Here is a 25,068-nt window from a genome sequence, read left to right on the forward strand (position 1 = left end):
TTAGGTATTACGTGTGTAGAATTGATAGGAAATTTGTCAAAGCGGATATTTTAACAACAATGACCCTAAAATGAGACCCTAAGCCGAGTAAACCAAGATGACCATGACTAACCCATCGGGCACTAAGCATGATGAAGTAAAAACAATACATATATATTGAAGCATTCCAACATCACCGTCAAGAAATGAAAAGTTGGATTGCTGTTTTCAGAATGCCAGCCCCACTTTTGAAGACCAGTCCAACATGGATCAAACGGGAGCCAAAAACATACCGCCCTCTAGAGGCATGTTCAGGGAATGACACCTGTAAGGCCTCTTGAAGGAAAAGAGGAAGATGGCTTGCATCTTGCAAGTCTGCTTATATAAAAAATAAGATGTTTGAATTCATTATATATCATTTGTTTTGCATAGGTCAGTCCAGTAAGATTTAACACATTATAACCCACTGATGCAAAAATGTGGGATATTTGTGTCATCACGGACAGCTGTTTACACGAGTGTCTTAAGAGTCAGCGTGCAGAGGCTTGTCTGAAATATGAAGCTGTACTTACAGGATGTCTATAATTGAGCACCAACAGCCGCCAAGAGTATCTGTCAAGTTCACATCACAGGTTGCAACATTTTAAACAGGGTAACCTATGAAACTGTTGGCAACTACTGTACCTTGCATAAGAACTACCAGATTTACATGAACATCTAATCAGATGAGAGTTGTATTTAAAACCCTGCCGTTATAAAGCTCACGTTTAGTTTCGATACTGTCAGAGTTATTACTGTATTGTAACGTTCATTTTTTTTCTTTGTCGTTTGTGGTGGACTTTCAATATTCAAGTTACCCTATTTAGCTACACGGTGGGTGAAAAGTAACTAAGCATTACACATTTGTAATAGAAATATGGATTTTATTACCAATGTACAAATGAACAAATTGATATGTTCTTTATTACGTGGCAAATGAAATTAAAGATTAAAAAATATGAGATAGGAAAAGTAAGCTGCCATCTTGTTTCGCTACTGAACAGTCAAGCTGTTGTGTACTACGACTGTACAAAACAATGCCCATTAGTGTTTTCTGTCTAAAAAAATGTTTCCGTAATGACTTCAGTGATACTAAATTATAAGCATACTAATCTATAACCAATAACTATTGCCTAGTTACTTTTCACCCACCCTGTATATGTCAGATAAAACTGATAATTATGATTATTCAGGTGTACATCATGTTATGGCCAGTGAGTATACTTACTTTACTTACATCACCTGCATGTTGTTGGAAATACAACTTATTAAAACATAATTGGGTTAAAAAAAACTGTGACCCTTTATTGACAGCAGTATGTATAATTGTGCATATATCCATATATAACAGTGGACCTTCGCTGAAGCAGATAAAAAAAAAAAAAGTGAGTGCCTAGCTTTCATAGAAACATATTACACTAAACAATATGTAAAAACAGTTTCATGAACAAAGGCATGAGATTCATGTAACAAAAGTGAAAATAGTTTTTAGATTATCCTTCATTTACCAGGCACTTAATTAGTACTAGTGACCAGCAGTCCCGCTTTTGCCCTCCTTTTTTGTACTTTGTGTTAGCATTTTAGCTGCTTGGCCAGGCTATGCACACACTGAGCTGGAGCATGACAGTGAACATATAGCAGAACTACCTTAGAACTTCCTACTATAAACAAATATAAAAAAAACAACAACAACACAGGACCTTCATAAATAAACAGGCACCTGCACAGATACAAAGAGTGATGTTTTAGGTGAAGTTAGTGCAAGGCCTCTAACATTATCTACACTGGTCCCCTTTCGCAGCATTGCACACAGAAACAAGTGGACCCAGAGGGGAACTGTGATTGGACCTCTGCACAGAAGCTTGTCACAACTTTAACACACTCGGGATGGATTCCTGCTATTTGGACACCATCACAACAACTTAACATGTAACTGTGGTGCACTGGGAGCACCTGAAGGTTAATACGAGAACAAAACACACAAAATATACAAAATCTCCATTGGAAGTCTTATTTCTTGGGTGTATGCTAAAATATTTTTTTTTTGTTCATCATCATAACAGGCTCATTTTTTAAACAAGTCTGCTCATGTTGCACGTCACAAGTGGAACAGTTCGACACATTCATGCAAAGAGCTGCACATACTGGAGCTCACATGGTCCACACACGCACACACACACGGACACACTTGGAGCATCCATATGGTTTAAAGTGATGATGGGGGCTCACTGAGGATGCAGCTGGAGTATCGCTGCAAGAAAGTTGGATCGTTTGACATTGTGCTTGGTTCTGATTTGAACTGCGTGTGCGTGTGTGTGTGTATGTGTGCACACAGGTAGAGGTACCGAGTTTGTGAAGAGTCTCAGTGTTCACACAGACAGGAAGTTGAACAAGAGGGTGGTTATCCATGTTGCGTTTAAGGCAAACGTAAACTCACTGCGCTGCTCCCAAGTAAATGAAAAAAATGTGGGTGTGCTTCCACTGATATGGCAAACTCCTCCACACCCTCCTTTTCTAAAATGTCTGAAATGCATATTTAAAACGCTTCTTCCCTGAAATGTGAGACATTGCTGTCTTTATTCGTAGCGGAAGGATGTTCCCCTTCTTAATGGCCTCAGACTTTGCTGTCTGAGGGCGGCTCTCCCAGGCTGTGGACGATGTCACTGAAGGAGGGGCGCTCCTTGAGGCTGGGGGCCCAGCAGCTGACCATCAGCTTGTACATTTTGGAGGGGCATCCCTCTGGGGGCGGCAGCTTCAGCTTGCCGGTCTGCAGGCCTGGAAGGGGAAGGGGCCACACACAGGGGGTGATGGTTACCGGTAGATTACACTAGATAGCTAGATAAGCATTAATATCCATTTTCTATAGCATTTAGGTTCGTAGGTGAGCTGGAGTTGATCCCAGGTGACTTTGGACAAGAGGTGGGGTACACTGTGGACTGGATGCCAGTCAATCGCAGGGCAAATCATGTAAATACTGTATATGTAATGTATTTTCATTCCACTAAAAGATTAGATTTTTTTTCCCCCAAAAGTGTCTGTAATAAAGGCATACAATGTAATATCTTTTTATACATATGTATGGACTTTTTTTTTTTTTCCTATCCAAGCAAACTATTTTAGTTGAATTTTCCCTTGCAGTTTAATTTCTACTTGAGGGACTTTAATCAGTATAATAAATGAAATTACAAATTTCATGAAAAAAAATAAATATACACTTCGTCGGCTAAACACATGTTGTGGGGGAAAAACATTTGAAAGCAGAAATTGAAAATTTCCAACCAAATCAAACCCAGATACTCAAAGTTGTGAAATTTACACTGCACCACAATAAAAGAGAGATTATTTTCCCTCAGATGTATTTTCAATAATTGTATTTTATTGTATTTAATTGGGCGGCACGGTGGTCGACTGGTTAGAGCGTCAGCCTCATAGTTCTGAGGACCCGGGTTCAATCCCCGGCCCCGCCTGTGTGGAGTTTGGATGTTCTCCCCGTGCCTGCGTGGGTTTTCTCCGGGCACTCCGGTTTCCTCCCACATCCCAAAAACATGCATGAATTGGAGACTCTAAATTGCCCGTAGGCATGACTGTGAGTGCGAATGTTTGTTTGTTCCTATGTGCCCTGCGATTGGCTGGCAACCATTTCTGGGTGTACCCCGCCTCCTGCCCGATGACAGCTGGGATAGGCTCCAGCACGCCCGCGACCCTAGTGAGGAGAAGCGACTCAGAAAATGGATGGATGTATTTAATTGATTCCAATTAATTATTGTTTAAATGATTTTACTACTAATAATATTGTTATGTATTTTTTTTAAAAAACATTTCACGAGGACACCCTTCATTCAGCCATTTTGAAATAGAAGGAATGGAAAGTTAGAAAAGACATTTAAGGACGTTTTTAACCTTCAAAGCACAACAACTGCAATAACAGTTACTCAAGACTTTAAAAAAAAAAGCCTGCACTGACCTTCTAGCACTTCATTGTCTCCAAGTTTGCTGTATGGTATTTCTCCGTGACTGAATACCTCCCACATGAGCACTCCGAAGGCCCAAACGTCAGACTTGGTGGAGAAGTCGTCTTCAAACACAGACTCCGACGGGAGCCAGCGCAAGGGAATCCAAGCTTGTCTGTAGTGATAGTACTCACTGTACATGCGCAAGAAGAATCACTGTTAGCACTCATGACCCAAATCCGGTACTCACTACTAACAAGTCTGACCTTTTGTAAACGTCTTTGTTAAGGCTGAGCGACGACACTTTCACGCGTCTCTGACTGCTGACTAGGCAGTTTCGGGCGGCCAAGTCTTTGTGAACGAAGCGGTGATTGGACAGATGCTCCATCCCGTGAGCCACTTGGGCACAGATGGAAACCTAGAAAGAAGAAGGTTCAAGTTTTCATTTGACGTAGTGATTGTGATCACAAAGTATAGTCTATGATAAAATATATGAACCAGTAACAGTAAGATTTAATTTATAGCCGATAACTATAGTGTAGGAATTTATTTGGTACTTTTTTTTTTATGATTTATTGCATGACTTCAATCACAAAAACAGCTTAGAATTGAGAATGTACAGTCATAGGAAAAGAAAAAAAATCACTTCCCTTAACTGTCCATCCATTTTCTGAGCCGCTTCTCCTCACTAGGGTCGCGGGCGTTCTAGAGCCTATCCCAGCTATCATCGGGCAGGAGGCGGGGTACACCCTGAACTGGTTGCCAGCCAATCGCAGGGCACATATAAACAAACAACCATTCACACTCACATTCACACCTACGGGCAATTTAGAGTCTTCAATTAACCTACCATGGATGTTTTTGGGATATGGGAGGAAACCGGAGTGCCCGGAGAAAACCCACGCAGGCACGGGGAGAACATGTAAACTCCACACAGGCGGGGCCGGGGATTGTACCCCGGACCTCAGAACTGTGAGGCAGACGCTCTAACCAGTCGTTCACCGTGCCGCTTCCTTTAACTGATCATACTTTATCTTAACTGGTCACATTTTTACGTCATTTTATGTTATATTCTTATCAAAGCTTCATTTCGTTTATGTAATTTTATGGGTTGAGTTGTTTAATTTAATTACATTTAATTAAATAAAAAGGTCATTATTATATCTTGTATTTTATTTGCATTTCTTTAACTGATGGTCATATTTCATTTTGATTTATTTTTATTGTGAGCAGAGCTGATATATGTCCATGTAATTGTATGGGTTTGAGTTATGTTCTTTTTATATATCATCATAATTTTTTTATTTTTGTTTTTTTAAGGCAACACATTTACTTGCAAGTGGCAACGTTGTTTCAAAAAAAATGAAACACTGATCTAGGATTTTTTCTTGTTGACACACTTGGACAATAAAGTGGCATTTTAAAACCTTTAAAAGGCAGATTTAAAGAATAAATGTAATTTATAAGGACAATTCGGGTCTTAACTATTAAAAAAAAGTAAAGATCTATCAGAAAACTACTGTCTTGCAAGAGGGTTAATCCTGAACACTTACTTTGGTCTTGGTGCTGATAGGCTGAGCTTTAACCTTGTCATCTTTGTCTTTGGAAATCCTTAGGAACTGCTTTAAGTCTCCCTGGTTTGACAAATATGAGAAGACATTGAAACACGAGTGAAGCAGAAAGTCCTCTCGAACCGTTGACACGCGTCTTTCATTGAGCATACCAGGTCGTAGTATTCGAGGACCATGTAGTGGGGCTCGGCCTCTCTGCACAGACCCAGCAGGCGGACCACGTTGGGGTGGCTGAGCTTGCCGAACATTTCCGCTTCTCTGCGGAAGTCGAGCTGAAGCTGCTCGTCTCTGGTCTGGAGGCTCTTCACCAGCACCACCGTTTCTTCCTCTCTCTCCTCGATGCCCTTGGCTTTGGACAGCAGCACCTCGCCAAACTCTCCTTTACCTGCATCACATGTCACAGTTTGCTAAGCCCTCAACAGGCTGACTTATTACTACGTGTTTGCATACAGCAAGTGAATGTTACCTAAGGTAGTGATAGTTTGCAGGTTCGCTCGGGGGAAGTGAAGCTTGTCGCTGTTAACGTGGCTGTGGCGCTTCTCGGCTGTTGCCATGGTACCCATGTTGGTGAGGGCCACCTCCTCCTGGATCTCAGTGGTGGTGTGGCCATTTTGCTGAACAGTCCCTCCTGACAGACCACACACAGTATCGCCATGTCAATTTGAATGAACGCAGTCAAACAATATGAAGATGTTTGCTTTATTATATATGCAGAGTCACAAACATATATACATATATGTACACACACACAAACATATATATATATATACATATATATATATATATATATATATATATATATATATATATACATATATATATACATATATATATATATATATATATATATATATATATATATATACACACACACACACACACTATTGTCTAAAGTATTAATTTCACTCACCTGCATTGACTCATGTTTTTAAGTGATATCCCATTCTAAATCCATATGGTTTATTATGATGTTGGTCTACCCTTTGGAGCTATAACAGCTTCAACTCTTGTGGGAAGATTTTCAACATGGTTTAAGAGCGAGTTTATGGGAATTTGCGAAGAGCATGTTTGTGAGGTCACACACTGATGTTGGATGAGAAGGCCTGGCTCACTGTCCACTTGAAACAAACCACAAGCTGTTCTATCAAGTTGAGGGGAGGACTCTGTGGACGCCAGTGAAGTACATCCATACCAAATTCCCTCCATCCATGTCTTTATGGACCTTGCCTTGTGCACTGGTGCAGGGAGGGGTAATCCCCAAACTGTTTGACTGAAGCATTCATAGTTCCTTTCACTGGAGCTCCTAGGTTAATATTTTGGACATTTGCAACTTTGTGGGAACAGTTTGGAGATGGCAACTTCCTGTTCCAACATGACTGCATCAGTGCACAAATCAAGGTTCATAAAGATATGGATGAGAGCGTTTGATGTGGATGAACTTAACTGGCCTCCACAATCCTGACCTCAACCCTATAGAACACTTTAGAATGAAATGGAGTGGATACTGAGAGCCAGGCCGGCCTTCTCGCCCAACATCAGTGTGTAACCTGCTGAAGCTGTCCGAACTGCCGCCATATACAGGTGTGTTGTCACCTGCAATAATCAATGAGTGTATTGCTTCAGGCCAGAATTCGTCAAGGGAATACATTGTAATCAGAACCTTCATGAGCAATACAAGTTACAACTTAACCTAATATGATTTCACAGAGCGAGGCTGAACATTTTAAAAGGAAATTTCCATGCTCAATATTAATTGTTGTCAAAAGCATGACCTGAATCAAATCTGTGGTTTGCCAATATAGCTGCATTCTTACAGCTGATCTAGCATACAAAGAGCAAGTTTGGTCAAATCTCATGTGGCTAAGAAATAACCTTGTAGATGGATAAAGTATATTGACATGTTTGAATTATACAGTGGGTATGGAAAGTATTCAGACCCCCTTACATTCTTCACTCTTTGTTATATTGCAGCCATTTGCTAAAATCATTTAAGTCAATTTTTTCCTCAATGTACACACAGCACCCCATATTGACAGAAAAAAACAGAATTGTTGAAATTTTTGAAGATTTATGACGTTCACATTCACCATCCAACCTGACAGAACTGGAGAGGATCTGCGAGGAGGAATGGCAAAGGATCCCCAAATCCAGGTGTGAAAAACTTGTTGCATCATTCCCAAAAAGACTCATGGCTGTATTAGCTCAAAAGGGTGCTTCTACTAAATACTGACCAAAGGGTCAGAATACTTATGGCTGTGTGATATTTCAGTTTTTCTTTTTTAATAAATCTGCAAAAATTTCAACAGTTCAATTTTTTTTCTGTCAATATGGGGTCCTGTGTGTACATTAATGAGGAAAAAAATGAACAAATGATTTTAGCAAATGGCTGCAATATAACAAAGAATTACAAATGTAAGGGGGTCTAAATACTTTCTGTACCCACTGTAAATATTGACTTAGTTATTCACTGTATGGTTGTTTTTGTTCTTTTCTACGATTTTTACTATGACATCAGGGTGTGGACAAGACCCTACACATCACAAAGGATAGTTGCATAAACATACATGAGCAAGCAGACAAAACCACACTGATGAAAACAAACCCCTTGGTAAAATTACATACAGGTGCAAAAAAGTGAAACTAATTTTACTAATATATTCATTGATCCATCCTTCCATTTTCTATACTGTTTACTGGAGCCTCTCCCAGCTGACTTTTGGTGAAAGGCAGACTAAAACCTGGACAGGTCACTAGTCAATCACAGGGCATATACAGAGAAAGACGAACATTCACACTCATATTTATTTCACGCAGTCACTGAGAGGGAATTGAACCCAAGTCAGGTAAGTGTACCACTACGCCATCAGCAATTCTGATTCATTATACACAAATTTCAGAAAACCAGTTCCTACCGAATTTCTAGATTAAAAACCATTTTGATTATTTTTGTAATAATTTCTATTTTCTTAAAATGGAGAATTTGGTGTCTTTGTTAGCCAGAAGCTAAAAAAAAATCTAATCAGGAAATATTTTAATTTTTTCAACTGAACTACATGAATATAGTTTTTCATGATATTTTCATTTATTGAAATTCTCCGATATAAAACTCAGGCGAAGAGGAATGGCTAAAGGGTAGAATTGGGATTGGCCCTTACTCTGATAGACGCTCCATGTAAAATCTTTTTTTCACTGGAGTTCACAGAATGAACACAAGATGGCAGCAAACACCTTTACTGCTCAAATCTGAAGAAGAAAAAAAGAAAATCCAAGACTTCCCAAACTTTTGTATACCTGCACCCCAAGAAATATTTTATGCTGTCGAAAATTTTCAAAAGCAGTTCCTGTTATATTATTCTAGGAAGAAACAGAGTAATTTATGCCACAAGTCGCAACAACAATAATCAAATCCAAGTTTTCATACTCTAATGCAATGTTTTATCCCCGTTTGAGAAGCCCTGTCTTAATTAAACAAAGGTCCAAGCGTTTGTCTGTATCAAAGATGCATACCATTGAGACACTCCATCTCTGGCTCCTCTCCATCTGGACGCTTGTTCTGTCTTTTGGCGTTGCGCCTCTTTTTGCAGTAGAACATGAGGCCCAGCACCACGATGATGTACGCCACGGCCGCCCCCACAGACAGGCCGATGGTTTGAATCATCTTGTAAGGCGCTCTCTCCTCGTACTCGTCATGCGTCTGTGCTGGTTTATCTGTCGGGCACAGACATCCAAGCATCACATTAATTAATAAAATGTGGTTCTACTTTAATCTACTTTAATTATGTTTGAGCAAAATGTCTAAATTCATTTGTCTCATGCTTAGATCTAATTTGGAACACTATTCTGTTACTTGGTAGAAATTGGGAGTGGGAAGTGTGACCGAATTTGAGCTTCTGTAATAGACAAGCTCAGTGAAAGGGTGACAGTATATTTAAGCTTCAGACAACACACAGAAGACAAAAGCGGTATTACATCTATCGTCTCCCCACTTCCATCACCCCCCTGACAGCTGTGGCATCACTGAGGTAACCATGATTATTAACCTGTCCTGGTGGATGACAGGAGGAGTGGGAAGCTTTAATAGACACTTTCATCCAACATGTGGAATTGTGCTTTGTGTCCACTGGAGTATGCTCTGATTAGGGTGTGTGTGTGTGTGTGTGTGTGTGTAACTCACCTACGACATACAGCTGAGCCACACGGTCTTTGATGCTGCAACTGTTTCCTGCCACACACGTATATCTGCCTGTGTTATCTGTTGTGACATCTGAAATGACCAGGGAGCCATTGGGCATCTTCTGGATCCTGAGAGAAGAACAATTTTGAGGAAACAATATTTTGTACCATTCTAAAGGATCCTGGTAACTTTGAATCAATTGGATTCAAATCAACTATACATTTAGAAAATTGGATAATGGGGGTGTATATGATCAAATGTGGTGGTTTCGCAGTCTGAGTATAAACATATCCTTCTCAGGAGTGAGTCTCAATGTCTCCAGAAGTCTCCAATTAAACCACAAAAAGTAAATTAAATAGTCCCTGGAGGGATCAGAAGTCACAAAATATTAAAAGTCCATAAATATAGCGACAAAGTTGGCAACACTGAGTAGCCGCTCACTTGTGTGTGCATCTTCATGGGCGGGCATTGTTATAGGTTTCTGAGTAGGAACTCTGGTTTCCAGTGGTGTGCTATTAAACCTCATCTAGTCAGAGGGCTGAAATGACTGTTTTTTATTTTTGGCATGCAGCATTAACAAATAAAACCACTAAATTGTCTCTATTAAAACATTTATTACTTACTTGTTCTATATTAAAAGGTAGCACTGGGTTGTTTTTGCTACCACCAAGTAGTCAACAAATACAGATGATTCCACGTTTGAATAAAAAAAAATAAGTGTGTATTTTGAGATCCTAGAATGACATAACTTTGCGAGAGAAAAACAAACAGAAGAGCCTATCCATCTGAGTGTCCAAACAATATGCATAAGGATTTGATAAGATTCACAAAGTAGTCTTTTAAAATCATTTTTCCTGAGCTGATGATGGTAGATCTTCGTTACCTTCTGTTCTTACTGATGTCAAGCGTCTTGTCTTTAACCATCCAGTGGATATGAGGCTCAGGATCACCGGTTGCCTGGCAGTGCAGTATGGCCGTGTGGCCCTGGTACACAGTCGTATTCTCAGGCTCCACCTTAAAGCGAATGTACACTAAGAGTGTACATGCAAAGTGACACAAACACACACATTATCTTAAATTACTCTTTGTTCACAAACTGGCATGAAGTAAAAGGCTGGGGCGACTGTGGTTGGTCATAGTCACACTCTGCTGGCCAAATCTAATTCATTAATATGATGTAAAAACCCCACCAAAAGCCAGTAAATGCTGCCACTCACTGAGAATGATCAATCAATGTTTCCTCATGAAAGTACCCTCAAATATACTGAAACCACAACCACTTACAACATCGTACTGGTGACTAATTTGGTAGTGCAAGTTTTTTCTTAATGCTCCCTGCTTCCAAAATGATGAATGAGCAGTTTACCTGCCACTGTGAGTGACACCAAGGCTCTGACCTCCCCCTGGAGGCTGTTGGAGGCGATGCAGGTGTAATTGCCAGCATCACTGCGAGTGACTTTAGAGAAGTGAAGCTGGCCGTTTTTCTGTTCCACACGGGGTGGCAGTTCTCCTCCATCTGCAGGGGGCGACAAATGATAGAGGTTAAGGGATCTTAAAAAGGAATGCATTGTTTACAGTTTTGCTGCCACCGTAGCTGCATTGCAAACAATAATTTATCACGCTCATCTGGTTTCGTCATAGGTTTAAGAGTTTACTGCATTTCAGGCATAATCCACAATTGCTTAATTCATACAGACTTAAAAGCATCTTCATGGGTGCTGTGCCATTTGTGTGACGCAATACATTGCATTACTATGTGTACAACTAGTATATCAATTTAGCCCAACTTCCAGTGGCAGATTGTTAATTTTAACACTCTCCAGAATTACTATCTGTTTGGAATGAAACTGTCTTTTCATCTCTGTGATAATGTAACTGTGATGAGTAGGATGAACAGAAGGCTACATTCTAACTATATCACTGTTACCTCACAACAGTTCGGCAAAATGAGATGACTTTAGTGCTTTGCAGCACAATGGCTAATCTGGCTAATGGCGAATCTGCTTGTAATCCATCCACTTTCCATTGTGCTTGTCATCATGAGGGTCACGGTGGAGCCTATCACAGCCAACTTTGAGCAAGAGGCAAGAGCAAGAGAGAGTACATGCTGTACTGGTCACCAGCCAGTCATAGGGCACATACTATAACAACAATTCACACTGACATTAACACCTATGCGTAATTTAAGAGTCTTCAACTAAGCTAACATGCATGTTTTTGGAATCTGTGACGAGTACCTTAGGAAAACCTACCCGAGCACAGTGAGAACATGCAATGCCTTGCTTTTAAGTCCATAAATGTATGAGAGCTACATTTAGTCGCATTTCCTGAGAGATTTTCAAGTGTTAATGCACTGAGACGAACTGAGGGAATTATGTATATTATTATCCTCATATGTCCTCAACTGCAATTTCCATTATTGTGAGTTGTGTGTCGAGATCTTGGAGCACACCTGCTTTTGTCCAGCGGATAGTGGGACTTTCTCTGCCTTTAGCCGAGCACTGGATGGTGATCTCATTATCAAGCTCCAGGCACTGTGAAGTCTGGGGGGTTGGTGTGAACTTGAGCTTCTCTGAAACAAGTCAAAGCAAAACTTATTATTACTGTTATTCTTATACATTTTGCAAAAGCAGGAGAACAAAATTGAACTACGTAGATGGTTGTAGATCAGTATAACATATCTTCCACATCTGCATATTCATTTTTTTTCATTTTATTTTTTTATGGACGAAATCATTAAATTATTGTTAGGTTGTATTTTCTGTACCTTGTGGGATATCCCCCTTCTTAAAATGCCATTAATTTATAAAAGCTCAAGGAAGACTTTTTTGGGCCAATATTATAGAGGTTATGCAATGTTAACATGTTCCAGATAAAGATGTGACTTCACATAAAAATTATGTGCGTCAGACTAGCCACTATCATAAATGGATAAATAGATAGAAAAGCTAGACAGATAAATACTTTATTAATCCCAATGGGGAAATTTCGACATCTCACAGCTCAGTCAGTTGACAAAAATACATCCTTGTACAAAAGAAATTAGTGATGCACCAAAATGTAAATTCTTGACCGAAACCGAAACTGGGGCGCCCAATGCCTCAAACTGAAAGCCGAATCGCCAAAAGAACTTATCAAAATGAATTTATAAGCACTTTTAAGACAAAAAAAGAATGCAACACAAAGCACTTTACATTAATTAAAATATAACAACAAATCTAACCCGCCAATTATTAATTATGAAACTATGACAATCATTAGTAAAATTCCATTTATGGCTATGACTAAAGAGCAACCTATAGAAATTCACTAGACTAAGCAACCTATAGGAATTCACTTTGAGAACAATTTTTTTGAATTTCCATATTTTTTAAATTATGTCAAGAACATTACCATGGGACAGTTATTGCAGTATGTTTTATAGTAGGAGAAAAAAAATTCTGCATACTGTTCAGTTTAACAGCATAATCATTATCTATAATTGTAATAGTAAATAAATTATGGCTTCAATATTTTTTTATTTTACTGAATTTATTGCATTAATCTTGTAACGGTTGACACATTTGCAGCCAAATGTCTTCTCTTGAATGCTCTTTGTGTATTTCCTGTATCCACCATTGCTGCCGAAAAAAAATTCCCCATTGTGGGACTAATAAAGGTTATCTTATGCAGTGCACTCTAAATATTTTTATATTAACATACTCTATAGACACGTGTTAATTTGCCTGCTATTTTGTTCTTCAGAGTTGCCTAATCTCCGCTATAACGCGGTTCCAGCCAGACCGATGTGACAAGTGTACTGTACCACCCAATAACTTATTTTGGTGTTTTGCCACTTCATGTCACGATAGCTTAGCAATTGGCTTCCCCGCCTTCTGTCTCCCATCTTATACTCCCTCCGACCTTTGTGATAAAGATACTTGACAAAATGTAGTTTATTCGCTGTCATGGAGGCTATGATTTGTGACGTACGCTGCGTTGACGACAGACGCGATGCACACGTTCTTTCACCTCCACAGTTCGCCATCATTTTTAGCCACATTTGCCTCCGCGGGTCGTCATCGTATATAGCCGCGTTATGCAAATTTTAATTATTGCCGTAACAAAGACGGTCATTTTTGTTGTTGATGTGTGTTTATGTTACCAGTAGTTAAAGGTGTGCCTTATTTAACTGTTACCTTTATGGTTGATTTATGGTGCGCGACCATGTCATTACAAAACCGTGACTGTAGGCTGTGTGTAAAATAGTGACGTCCCAGTCAATTCAACGACACAGCAAAGCCTGATGGCCATTTGATTGTTAATAGCAAACATTTTTAAATATGTAGTGTACAAGCTCACGCGTTGGCCGGAGCAAAGCTATGAGATGGCAGCATAAAAATTTTTTTACGACAGTTTTATTTCGGTGACAAAAGTCTTTCGGTCCAAAACCAAAAATGCACTTTTGGAATTATTTCGGCAGAAACTCGACCACCGAAATTTCAGTGCAACATTACTGTAAATACATAAATAGCAATACACCATATAAGACAGGCAGCCAGTAATCAACCACTGACTATTTGGACTCAGTGGATGTAGAAACGTAAACGAAGTAAGACGACGTAAATTAGAGGTTCATAGCATCATAGTTAATGAAACGAAGTAATTAGTAAATTGGAGGTTCATAGCATCATAGTTACTGTATATTGTTTTATTTCAATCAGACAGCCGTTGGTTCTGAACGAGTTACCATTTCAAACACTTTAAACTAAGTACTTTATCAAAAACTGCAGTACTTTCCGTACCTTGAAAATGCAACTTAAAAGATTCAAGATCACTAGAGAACCCTGTACAATGTACCCATATACAAGCATAAAGAACTAAAAAGTAACAGAGGCAGACATCTTATAAATAGAGAGACCAGCCAGACATAACAATGACATCTCAGATCATCTACAGAAGTATTCATCTTAGAGATAAAGTGTTACATTGGAGGTCAGACTAAAGCTGCTGTGAATGAGTCATGTTTAACACCTACGTGGGTGTCTTCCAGCTCTTCCTATTTTAAGAAACACATACACATGCCCACAGGCATGACCACATTTGTTTTAGATTTTCTTTGAGCACTGTATTATTGATCTTTCTTGGAATGACTCAAAACATAAGAAAAATCTCACTGTCTTACCCAGTACGGTGATTCTGGCCTGGCCAGACAGTCGACCACCAACTGTTTTGGTCTCACAACCATACATCTGTCCGTCGTACACCTCCACGCTGTTGATCCTCAGGGTGCCGTTTGGAAATAGTTTAAAACGGGAGTCCTGGCAGGAAGAAAACTAGCAGTTAAAGACAAGCCCAGCTGAATTGTCAGAAAATGTGTACATTGTGGAAAAATTTGGTTACATTTCTCATAAAACTCTGGATGTTTTGACTACATTATTTCACAAATGGTCATCTACATAGCAGTAGGCAAATACTGCAACTGAAGTTTTTCTTTATAAATATCGATTGGGGTAACAAGTAATCGGGTAAGTTCGACAACCAACATTTTGCAGTACAGTATACAAAATAAAGTAAATCAAAGAGGAAGTCAGTTAACATATGTATATGAAGCCGAGAAAGGAGACATCACACAGGCCAGTGAGGAATGTGATCATAACAACAGACCTCAGGTGTGATCATGATGTTGTTGCGCAGCCACGTGACCTCAGGTTCAGGAGTGGCTTTGGCGTGACAGTGCAGATAACCCGGTTTACCTTCTTCCAAACGACTGTCTTGGGGCATTGTTACCCACAAAGGGGCGGCTGCAGGAGAACATGAGCACAGGCATTTTACAATCCCTCAAACATACACAGTATAATTGTAACAGCTATGTATTCAAATGCATGACAAGAACCTTGAGCAGACAACTTAGCTTGACTAAACTTAATACCATAAATTATCTCCCTTTCTAATAGGGATACATAAGTTATTTTGTGCTGTTCTATGTAAGACATATATTCACTTGGGATGTTTTGTTGTAGTAATAAAAATATACATCCATTTGTATCTGCGCTTATGCTGTTGATTTACAGCAGGTGTTTTGTATATTTGATAGCATTTCAACAACATCTAGCATGCACTGCAGGTGAATTGGCAGATGTGATTTATGCACATATGACTGATATCTTTAGATGTTTCTGCTTATATTACCATGAGAGATATTCAAACTTTATGGAGGGCTAGGAATGCCCAAAAAGATGTAACTGGAGCACTTGAATCATGTACAGTGTTCCCTCATATTTGTGATTTGCTAAGTTACCAATTAGCTGATTTTTTGAGGAACCTATCCTATTATTGACTGAAAAAACTCACCTATTTTCTGTTTTTGTGCTAAGACCAAAGCCCCGTCTAACATAAAAGTATTGCTTTGGTATCATCTTGTGGCAGTGTGGTGCCGACAAACTATGAAGTTAGGGAAGGAGCTTCATTTAGTCAGCCATTAGAACTGTCCAATTGGAAAGTAGTGCTTTGCCACTATTTTGTGATTTTCACTATTTGCAACAGGGCTCTGTCCTATTGCCTATGAGTAGAACAGTGTAAATCTGGCATTAAAAAAAAGTACTAAAAACACAAAATAATGTGTATTAAATCTAATTTGAGTATGATCCTCATTTCTTAAAAAAAAAAAAAAAAAAAAGTGAATAAACGCGTGATGTTGTAAGCTTGTTTTGTACTCACTTGCTACAGTGAAGGTAACTTCTTGTGTCCTGCGTCCCGCCTTGTTTTGAGCTACGCAGGTATAGACTCCTGAATCGCCCGCCTCAGTTGGACTGAAGACCAGATCAGAGCCATCCTGGTACACTCGTCCCTCCGTGGGCACTCGCTGACCTCCCTTCTCCCACCAGACTCCGGGCTGGGGTCGTCCCCGTGGGGCATTACAAGGGACCCGCTGCAAAGTGTCTGCTGTGAAAACTTTTGACATCTTGGCCATCATGTCATCAATCTCTGTGGTGTAGAGAAGAGAGGTGAAGGGAACAGAACTGTGAAATTACTTAATTATATTTATGTTTATTATTAATTTTTATTTTTGTGAACCAAAATCTGTCTTCAAAGTGTGATTTAATTTATCAAGCACCTTGAGTACAGCTATTTCTAGATCATAGAGCTGTTGACAGATTTTTGGTATTTTAATAAAACAATTCCCCATTAGGTAACAAAAGATAGTAGGAGACTGAGAATATAGGTTGTTTTAAGTAAGGGAATTAGATTAGAAAGGGTCTTTGTGAGGTGAGCCATTTCAAAGCTGGCAGCAGCTATATAGTCAGTGGAGTGTGATCTGTGCTACAAAGACTCACAAGACCTTACTGTACTGTATGATGCATTGTTTTGTTTTTTAACAATCATTACTACTTTATTGGTTAACGGGACTCAAGTTGGTCACCGGCTCCGACCTTTCAGAGTCAATGATCAAAATCAGCTATTGAGAAGAGAGGAAAACGCATATATTTCAGCAGATGAACGGTAGGCTGAACTGGGAAAGAAGGAGATTGAGGGGGGCATGGGTTGGTATTTGGGCTGTAAAATGAATGAGGTGGAACTACGATGGAAAGACTTAAAACTTGTCACCAAATAATGACTTCTATTGTGACACAATCCCATTTAATGCCTGGAGGGATTACCATCAGATTATGTGAATTAAGGTATTTAAATGGAGCTGCGGTTCACTGGGTTAAAACTGCAGATACAGTCGTATTTCATTTGACCAAAGACAAAACAGAAGTTTGAGAGGGGAAAAAAAAAAAAAAAAAAAAGAGTCCTCAGGAGAGTAAAAGAAAGAAACTCCAGACTTAAGCGTGTTAACATTTGATTTGCATGCACTTGCATTTGAAAAGGAAATCTGATTCGTAAAAAATGAGATACAACAGATAAACCTCACTTTAAACTGCAGCAGTAATTTAAATACTTTTTAGAAGGTAGTGTTCAGAACTTATATGGCACTCATTGACACTATTATGGAAAATATCGTAGAATAGTTCATATGCCTAGACAATGTTTTCACTGTGGTCTCTGTGCTATTAAATCATAGTTTTCATTCTCAGTGGGTTTATTCATGTAACGCAATTTCAAATACAACTACAGTTATTTCTTGTGTATAATGCACATTTCCCCCCCCCCCCCCCCCAAAAAAAATATTGCTTTTCTGAAATGCTTGACAGTTTTAATTTGAATCCCATTAAAATAAAATTAAATAAGTTTCGCCTGCCCCTTAATGTTTTTAAAGAATTATACCCATCTTACAAATTCTGCCTGGGTAATCAAACGTATGAGCACAACTGTGTGTTTTCTCATTTAATAAATAAAAGTAGGGTTGTGAATTTCAAAATAAGCGCAAGTAAATAAAAAGAAAGTATTACATGATCAAATAAAGTGCTTAACTTCCGAATAAAACTCACAAAAGACAGATAATACTTCATGGTTTGATCATATGGGTAGAAGCAAAATCATGCATTGTAAAAATGCATTATACATAGGTAGAACGGTTTTCCAGAATTTTAGGGTCCACTTTGGGGGTGCGTATTATACATGGGTGCGCATTATACACGAGAAATTGCAGTGCTTATCAAAGATTTTAATTCCCAATGAGAAATTTCATTAGTATTAAATAATAAAGTTATGCAATTAATAGACTACTTTAGGTATACGAATACTGTGAGCAGGTTTCTAAAAAATTTATAACGACAAGGGCATTCTAAACAATAATGTATCCAAGTGGACATCACTCAATTTATGTACTTAGGATGAATTTGCAGCTGTATGTTTGTCAATGCCACATGCTGTGTAATAAATGCCTCACTTTAGTACAACTATTCCTAGTAAATTATTAACTCCTATGGATCAAAGAAATAGCGAATACATTTCGGCTCTGCGGAACAGGATTATCTCTATGGTATTCATTCATAATCTCGTGTGGGGCATGTCAACTGTTATTTTATACAGACTTCATGTGATGTTATGATCACTAGCCAACGTGATAGGCCAAACACGAAGTGGAAGAATTGAAGTGTTTCAGCATGTATAGAGTGAGAAGGATACAGCTGCGCCGGATAATGTTAAGGAAATTTGATTATATGGTGACATATGGCTCTAAGTGAAAAAGCCAACAGAAGGCAGAGGAATATTGTACTGAAATGCTCTCACACTCTCAGACAACATGATGTGGTTAGGTGTTTATCACCAAGCAGGTCAACCGCTGCAAATTTGTGTGTGTGTGTGTGTGTGTGTGTACCTGCTATGAGGAGGGAAGCCTCGTGTGTCACTTGTGAACCACTGTCGCTGCGGCCAACACACTTGTACAAGCCCGTGTTCCTGGGTTTAACCTGGGTGATGAGCAGTGACCCATTGGATAGCAGGAATACACTGGAGAGAAAAAAATCTCATATAAACCTCTACCGCTGCTTATTGATTCTTCTTGCCACCAGTATATTCTTGCCATTTCCTTTGGCTTGATTGACCACCAGCAGCTCCTCTGATCAGTGTAATGGGTACCAGGGATCTGGCATGTTTCCTAACCATGCTGATCCGGTGAAACATCTGGTGCGCCGAGTTAGTTCTAATTTAGGCAAATTTCCACTACAAAACACACAGATAAATGTCCTATACAGCAAGTTATTTTTAAAACATCTTGTGATGTTGGAGGCCCATCCTAATGGCCCATCTTGACCTCTGGCATGCTAAGTAGTCGTTCTGTGGCAGTGATGGACAGGGTGAAAATTAATTACAGGCAAGCTGTGCTGTTCACATCTGGGATGGATATGAGAGAGAGTGGCAGGAACTCAACATAGACATGGGGTGATGGACATGGACAAAAGTATTGAGACGGCTTCCTACAAAGAGTAAGTGAAAATGGAGTTCGGCCAACCTACCCACCACCAGCTTCCACTCATAAGGTAAGACTTTCTACAAGATGTAAGAATGTTTCTGTGGGCATTTTTAGTCCTTTCAACCAGAAAAACAATCACTGTGGTAGAAAAATGGAACAAAAAATGGCTTTTGACACAATCTTGTTCAAAATGTCTTGATAGGATGAATAATTACAGATTAGGTCAAGCCATACCCTTGATTTAATTAAAGAGGTTTCCGCAGACCTATCAGTCCATATACATTATATAGTCCCCAATATAGGGAGTTTGCTATTTTGTAGTGCTGTTCCAATGTGTAGTGAGTACAGGTTATTCCCTTTAAAGTGCCTTGAATGTATTCCGCAATGCATCTTGGAAAGTAATGAACAACCAATATCCATGATGCATTGCGCCGATACAGAATTTTTTTTCCCCTCTTCTGTTTCTGGGGTGTTGTTTGATTTTCGACATGAGAAAAATTCATGAGTTTTGACTCGAAAATATCTTTTAAGTGCCCCAAAACGTAAACCCTTATTTTGTTTCTAAATACATAAAATATGTTTGAAGTGCTGAAAACGTGCAAAGACTGAGAACAATATAGTACTGAATTGTTGAGATATACTGTAGCTTAAGACTTTTTTTCACCTTCTACATTAGTCCACATTTTTTGTGGGCGGGGCTAAAAACTATCCTCATGACCTCAAGAGGTTTGGACATATACTTTACATACCTCACTATATAAACAGTAAGCGCCCTTATTCCATGCAGTGACCATTTGGCGGAATTGCCACTTCCTCATTCATAATCGAACCAGTTCTACTAATGTAGTGTGCATTTAGCCATCAAAGTATGCCCACAACTCAGAAAAATACATATTCCCTGTAGTGCAATGTGTTTGGTGTTATTTGGACTAACACGTCTCTGCCGCCTGGCCGCATGCTCGTTGTGTTGCGAGGCAGCAGCGATCCGCCACCCCACGCCGACCTGACAGCGGTTAGAGTACATGGTGAATGTTCATCAGCCCCTCGAATTGATGGAGGGGCTCGTAAGCCAGTTGCATCATGGACGAGGAGGAGTGGGACAAAAATCACCCAGCTGCGGCGGCCACACGCCCACACCACTGTGTGCACCATGGATGATTCCCCGCACCCCGTCCTCTTTCTCCTCCTTCTCGCAACACGTCGCGGCTGACGAGTCCCTTTGTCAACTAATGGCCCACTGAATTTCAACGGAAATAAAGGGGCAGAATGACTGCGGCCCATGAAGCATGTGCTGTCTATTGCACTGCTTGCAGGCAGAGGAGTAGCAAATCCACGATAGAAAAAAAGTATTTGATTGACAGCTGGAGACAGAATTTACAGAGCACCCAGCGACATGCCCACCGCGTCTGGAAGCTCAAAAAATGTCTCAAGTCTTAACCATTTTGAAGCCTGGTTTCACATACTTTGCGATTTTTTTATACATTAATTCATGGTACAGCTTGTTAAATTTACTCTGTGGTATTTTGACTTTACAAGACATTTTTTGGGCCTGTTTTGTGGCACTTTAATATAACTAGAGCAACACATCACAACATGGATGGACATAAACTGCTTTGTGTTAATTTTGAAAAATACACTCATCTCACGACCAGTTGGGTGTTTACCCGGCCTCTTCCCCAGAGTCAGCTGGGATAGGCTCCAGCAAGCCCGTGACCCGAGTGAGGAGAACCAGTATGGAAAATGGATGGATGGATACTCATCTTAAAACTAGGCTTTACACGATCAGGATTTGTGGGGCCGATCACCGATCAGTGAGTTTAAAGAAACGATAGCCGATCACCGATCCAATCACAAGATGGAGCAATGTGTCTATTTAAATGAAATGGTGAAATTTGTGTGTCCTCCACCTTAGGAAATATATTTAATGAGAAAAATGGTGACGTTTTGAATACTTATTTCAGCTGCTCTATACCGAGTTATATCTTCTGCAGTGCTATCAAACTACAGCAAATGGTGGTGAAATGACTAATAAACGATTAGCTGGCGACATGAAGCCTCATTCATTTCTCATTCAAACACTGGCAGCTGTACAAAATGGCCATGCAGGCCTATAAATTAAACCCCCCAAAAAAAAACCACTGTGTTTAAGGTCACACATAGATAGCGACAGTGTCTCAGTGTGATCAGTGCTGACTGCTTCAAGTCCAGCAGCAGCAACAGTGCAGTGTGTCCCATCTGCTAGTGACTCTTGTGCAGCATAGTGTGAGAAACATAAACTGACCAGTAATTATTAAAAAAACTAAATCAACCAGCTGGCAAGATTTTTTTTTCCCCAGCTGCCCGCAGACTTGCTGTTTGACACGTGATTGAGAGCTTCCAGTACATGTTTATAGGGGACATGCTGGTAAGCTGATTGCAGCTTGAGGGCTTTTTCGGTTCAGTGTGTGAACAGTGAAAGACTGCAAAGTCTCTTGTGATAGAGGACACGTTGAAATGAAGTACAGCAGATCGCAAAGGAACTTTACAGCATTCTTATTTCAGGAATAGGATTCCTTAATGTGCAATTCATCTTGTGGCAGAGCTGCAAGAGCAAAATGGAAGCTGAAAGTACAGCTCCAGAGTTCCAGTTTATAGGTCTCAAGGGAATGCACCACAGCTACACACTAGTAAAACAAGTAGAGATGATGCGTATAATGTATAACGGTGAAGTAAGGCAAGGGAACAATGTTGGAACAGAAGAAGACATGTTTCCAGGAGGGGAAAAAAAATAAATTTTGCAATTGGAATTTACCGAGTTTTGTTAACCAGCAGCTCACTTTCATGGTACCATTCCAAAGCAGGAGGTGGGACAGCTGTGAACTGGCAGTGGAACACAGCTTCTTCATTCCTCAGAACCACCTGGTCCTCAGGAGTGACAACTGGTCGAGGAAAGCTCTTATCTATAAAAGACGTAGACAAACATCTCCATGATTACATCAGCAGGCATTAGACCATCAAGCACTATCGCATCTGTGCACTTATTAAAAGCTGCCAACAGCAGGGCAGGCCCTCAGGTGATGGTATGTGTCAACACCTCAGGGGCCCTCATGCAGACTTAATTAGGTCACTGGACTTTTCATTGACCCCTTGGCATATCAGGACCATCATTTTTATGGCAGCTGTAACACATAACGGGATTGACTGTTGTACAGGAGGAAAATCCCTATACTCAAACACAAAATTTTATGTGTCATGTAAAAGCTCATTTTATTTATTTGAAGAAAAATAAACTGAGAGATTTGCATCTGATTTGGAGTCACCAGCATAAATTAAACTAAATTCAATTAATTCAATACCATTTAATACCTATTTTCATAATTTTTTTTTAAAAACAACTAGTATTTTAACTAGCAATCATTATGAGACATCTAAAACTACACTTGCAGATACAGCCAAATTTATACAGAAACAACCACTGGATATGACATCAACATTCAGCACTGAATGACTGGGCATCCCAAAAGTATGGACACACAGGCAAATATATTCTCGAGAAATTATATTTTCAACACTGCATCTGTGATTTCTATTGAGTGCACCTTCTCCTTTAGCACTGTTGTTCTCAAACTTGGATCCAGGGGCCCATGGGGGCTGCGACCCGTAACTTGAAAAATATACTTTGCAAATCTATGTGCAAAAAAATTATGTCATACATATGGGGACCAGTGCTCCAAAGAAAAAATATATACTAAACCAGTTACTCCTCCCTACCTTCGCTTTGGGCCAACTAGAAGGTCTGATACGATTGTGATGTATGACGTAAATCTGACGTCATTTAAAGCGTGCAATATTTCTCGTGGTCTCAAGCAATTTTTTCATATAGAGCTCTTTCAGTGAGGAAAGGCTCCATCAGCAAAATATTTGCAAATCGCTAAATTAGCAACACTGACTATCCTTTTGTAATCTAGCTCATCTCTATTCGCAGCCATGCTGTTAGTGGAAGCAGTGCACGTCAGCTAGCCTTGATGGATAAATATTGAAATCAATTCAACTGATTGTGATTGAGTTCCTTTCTATTAAACAGACCATGAATATATAGGTTGAAACTTTCAAAAAATAAATAATTATCATGTCATTTAGGGGTGCACATGATCGTTATGGTTAATTGGTATTGGCATTTTTAGAGAGTCATTGGAAAGATTTCTGCCCTATAAGGAGACCTGGGACCCAAAAAGTTTGATTATTCCTACTTTAGCATACCCCAAAAAGAAGTCAAGAGGGCTAAGGTCTGGTGAAGTAGAAGACCACGCCACATGACTAAATATATTTAATATCAAATTTACATATTTGCAAATGCTGTCTGAGCTGCCTGGGCTAGTAACTCATTTACAATGTTCAGTTAATTTGTATTAGTGTCATAAGTAGAATTCCCTGGTTGCCACACAAAAAAGATATTTGAAGCATTCAAGAGATTGTGTTTCATTTCAGGTTTGCTATGGCCAGTTGTCTATCCGATTAAAGGCCATATTACAGCTGTCATTGTATATACTTGGCCCACCCATGCAAGGCTATGACTGCATTGAAAACCTGCTTAAATCTGTCAAAGCTCCCTCAAAGGTAAGCCCTATGGCAGTACCAAGGGGAGTAACCGGGAACTCAATAATTAGCCATCCTCCCTCCACCCAGGTGCTAACATTACCATGTGTGTTTTATATTTGTGTGTGTGTGTGTGTGTGTGTGTTTTAGGTGGCTAATTAGTGTGAGGCGGGCATCAGGTTTCTCAGACAGATGCTGAATGTACAGTACTGTATTTCTCTCTGTGGTGTACTGAAGATAATACAGTATAGCGTGTTACATAAGCACACAAAATGTAGAAAAATCATGAGAAAGCAGAAATACAAATTTCATGACACTACACGTCAGCTGTTTTTTTAAACAGTAGAGTCCATCCATCCATCCATTCTCTACCGCTTATCCGGGTCGGGTCGCGGGGGCAGTAGCTTCAGCAGGGACGCCCAGACTACCCTCTCCCCAGCCACTTCATCCAGCTCTTCCGGGGGGATCCCGAGGCGTTCCCAGGCCAGCCGAAGGATGTAGTCTCTCCAGCGCGTCCTGGGTCGTCCCCGGGGTCTCCTCCCGGTGGGACATGCCCGGAACACCTCACCAGGGAGGCGTCCGGGAGGCATCCGAATCAGATGCCCCAGCCACCTCATCTGGCTCCTCTCAATGCGGAGAAGTAGCGGCTCTACTCTGAGATCCTCCCGGATGACCGAGCTTCTCACCCTATCTCTAAGGGAGAGCCCGGACACCCTGCGAAGGAAACTCATTTCGGCCGCTTGTATCCGGGATCTTGTTCTTTCGGTCATGACCCACAGCTCATGACCATAGGTGAGGGTAGGAACGAAGATCGACCGGTAAATTGAGAGCTTCGCCTTTCGGCTTAGCTCTTTCTTTACCACAACGGACCGATACAAAGTCCGCATCACTGCAGACGCTGCAGCGATCCGCCTGTCGATCTCCCGTTCCATTCTTCCC

The 25,068-nt window shown here is 40.0% G+C and overlaps 1 protein-coding gene across 4 annotated transcripts in view; it reads right to left on the reverse strand.

Annotated features, from left to right (window-relative positions):
- Positions 1–1,302: 1,302 nt before the first annotated feature.
- ptk7b (protein tyrosine kinase 7b) overlaps positions 1,303–25,068 on the reverse strand; it is a 100,495-nt gene continuing 76,729 nt past the window's right edge. For 3 of the 4 annotated variants that reach the window (XM_061790903.1, XM_061790901.1, XM_061790899.1), the window contains 16 exons: positions 22,346–22,493; positions 18,961–19,091; positions 16,413–16,679; positions 15,360–15,496; positions 14,878–15,013; positions 12,166–12,285; positions 11,080–11,229; positions 10,597–10,744; positions 9,714–9,841; positions 9,047–9,247; positions 6,006–6,167; positions 5,692–5,924; positions 5,522–5,602; positions 4,235–4,386; positions 3,983–4,161; positions 1,303–2,793 (listed from right to left, as the gene is read on the reverse strand). In XM_061790903.1, coding sequence (XP_061646887.1) covers positions 2,633–2,793; positions 3,983–4,161; positions 4,235–4,386; positions 5,522–5,602; positions 5,692–5,924; positions 6,006–6,167; positions 9,047–9,247; positions 9,714–9,841; positions 10,597–10,744; positions 11,080–11,229; positions 12,166–12,285; positions 14,878–15,013; positions 15,360–15,496; positions 16,413–16,679; positions 18,961–19,091; positions 22,346–22,493 — 2,534 coding nt within the window. In that variant the 3' untranslated portion in view covers positions 1,303–2,632. The remainder of the gene's footprint in view (positions 2,794–3,982; positions 4,162–4,234; positions 4,387–5,521; positions 5,603–5,691; positions 5,925–6,005; positions 6,168–9,046; positions 9,248–9,713; positions 9,842–10,596; positions 10,745–11,079; positions 11,230–12,165; positions 12,286–14,877; positions 15,014–15,359; positions 15,497–16,412; positions 16,680–18,960; positions 19,092–22,345; positions 22,494–25,068) is intronic. The other variant, XM_061790902.1, reaches the window with a different exon arrangement.

This window comes from Phyllopteryx taeniolatus, chromosome 11 (genome assembly GCF_024500385.1).
Source record: "Phyllopteryx taeniolatus isolate TA_2022b chromosome 11, UOR_Ptae_1.2, whole genome shotgun sequence".
Classification (NCBI taxonomy): Eukaryota; Metazoa; Chordata; class Actinopteri; order Syngnathiformes; family Syngnathidae; genus Phyllopteryx; species Phyllopteryx taeniolatus.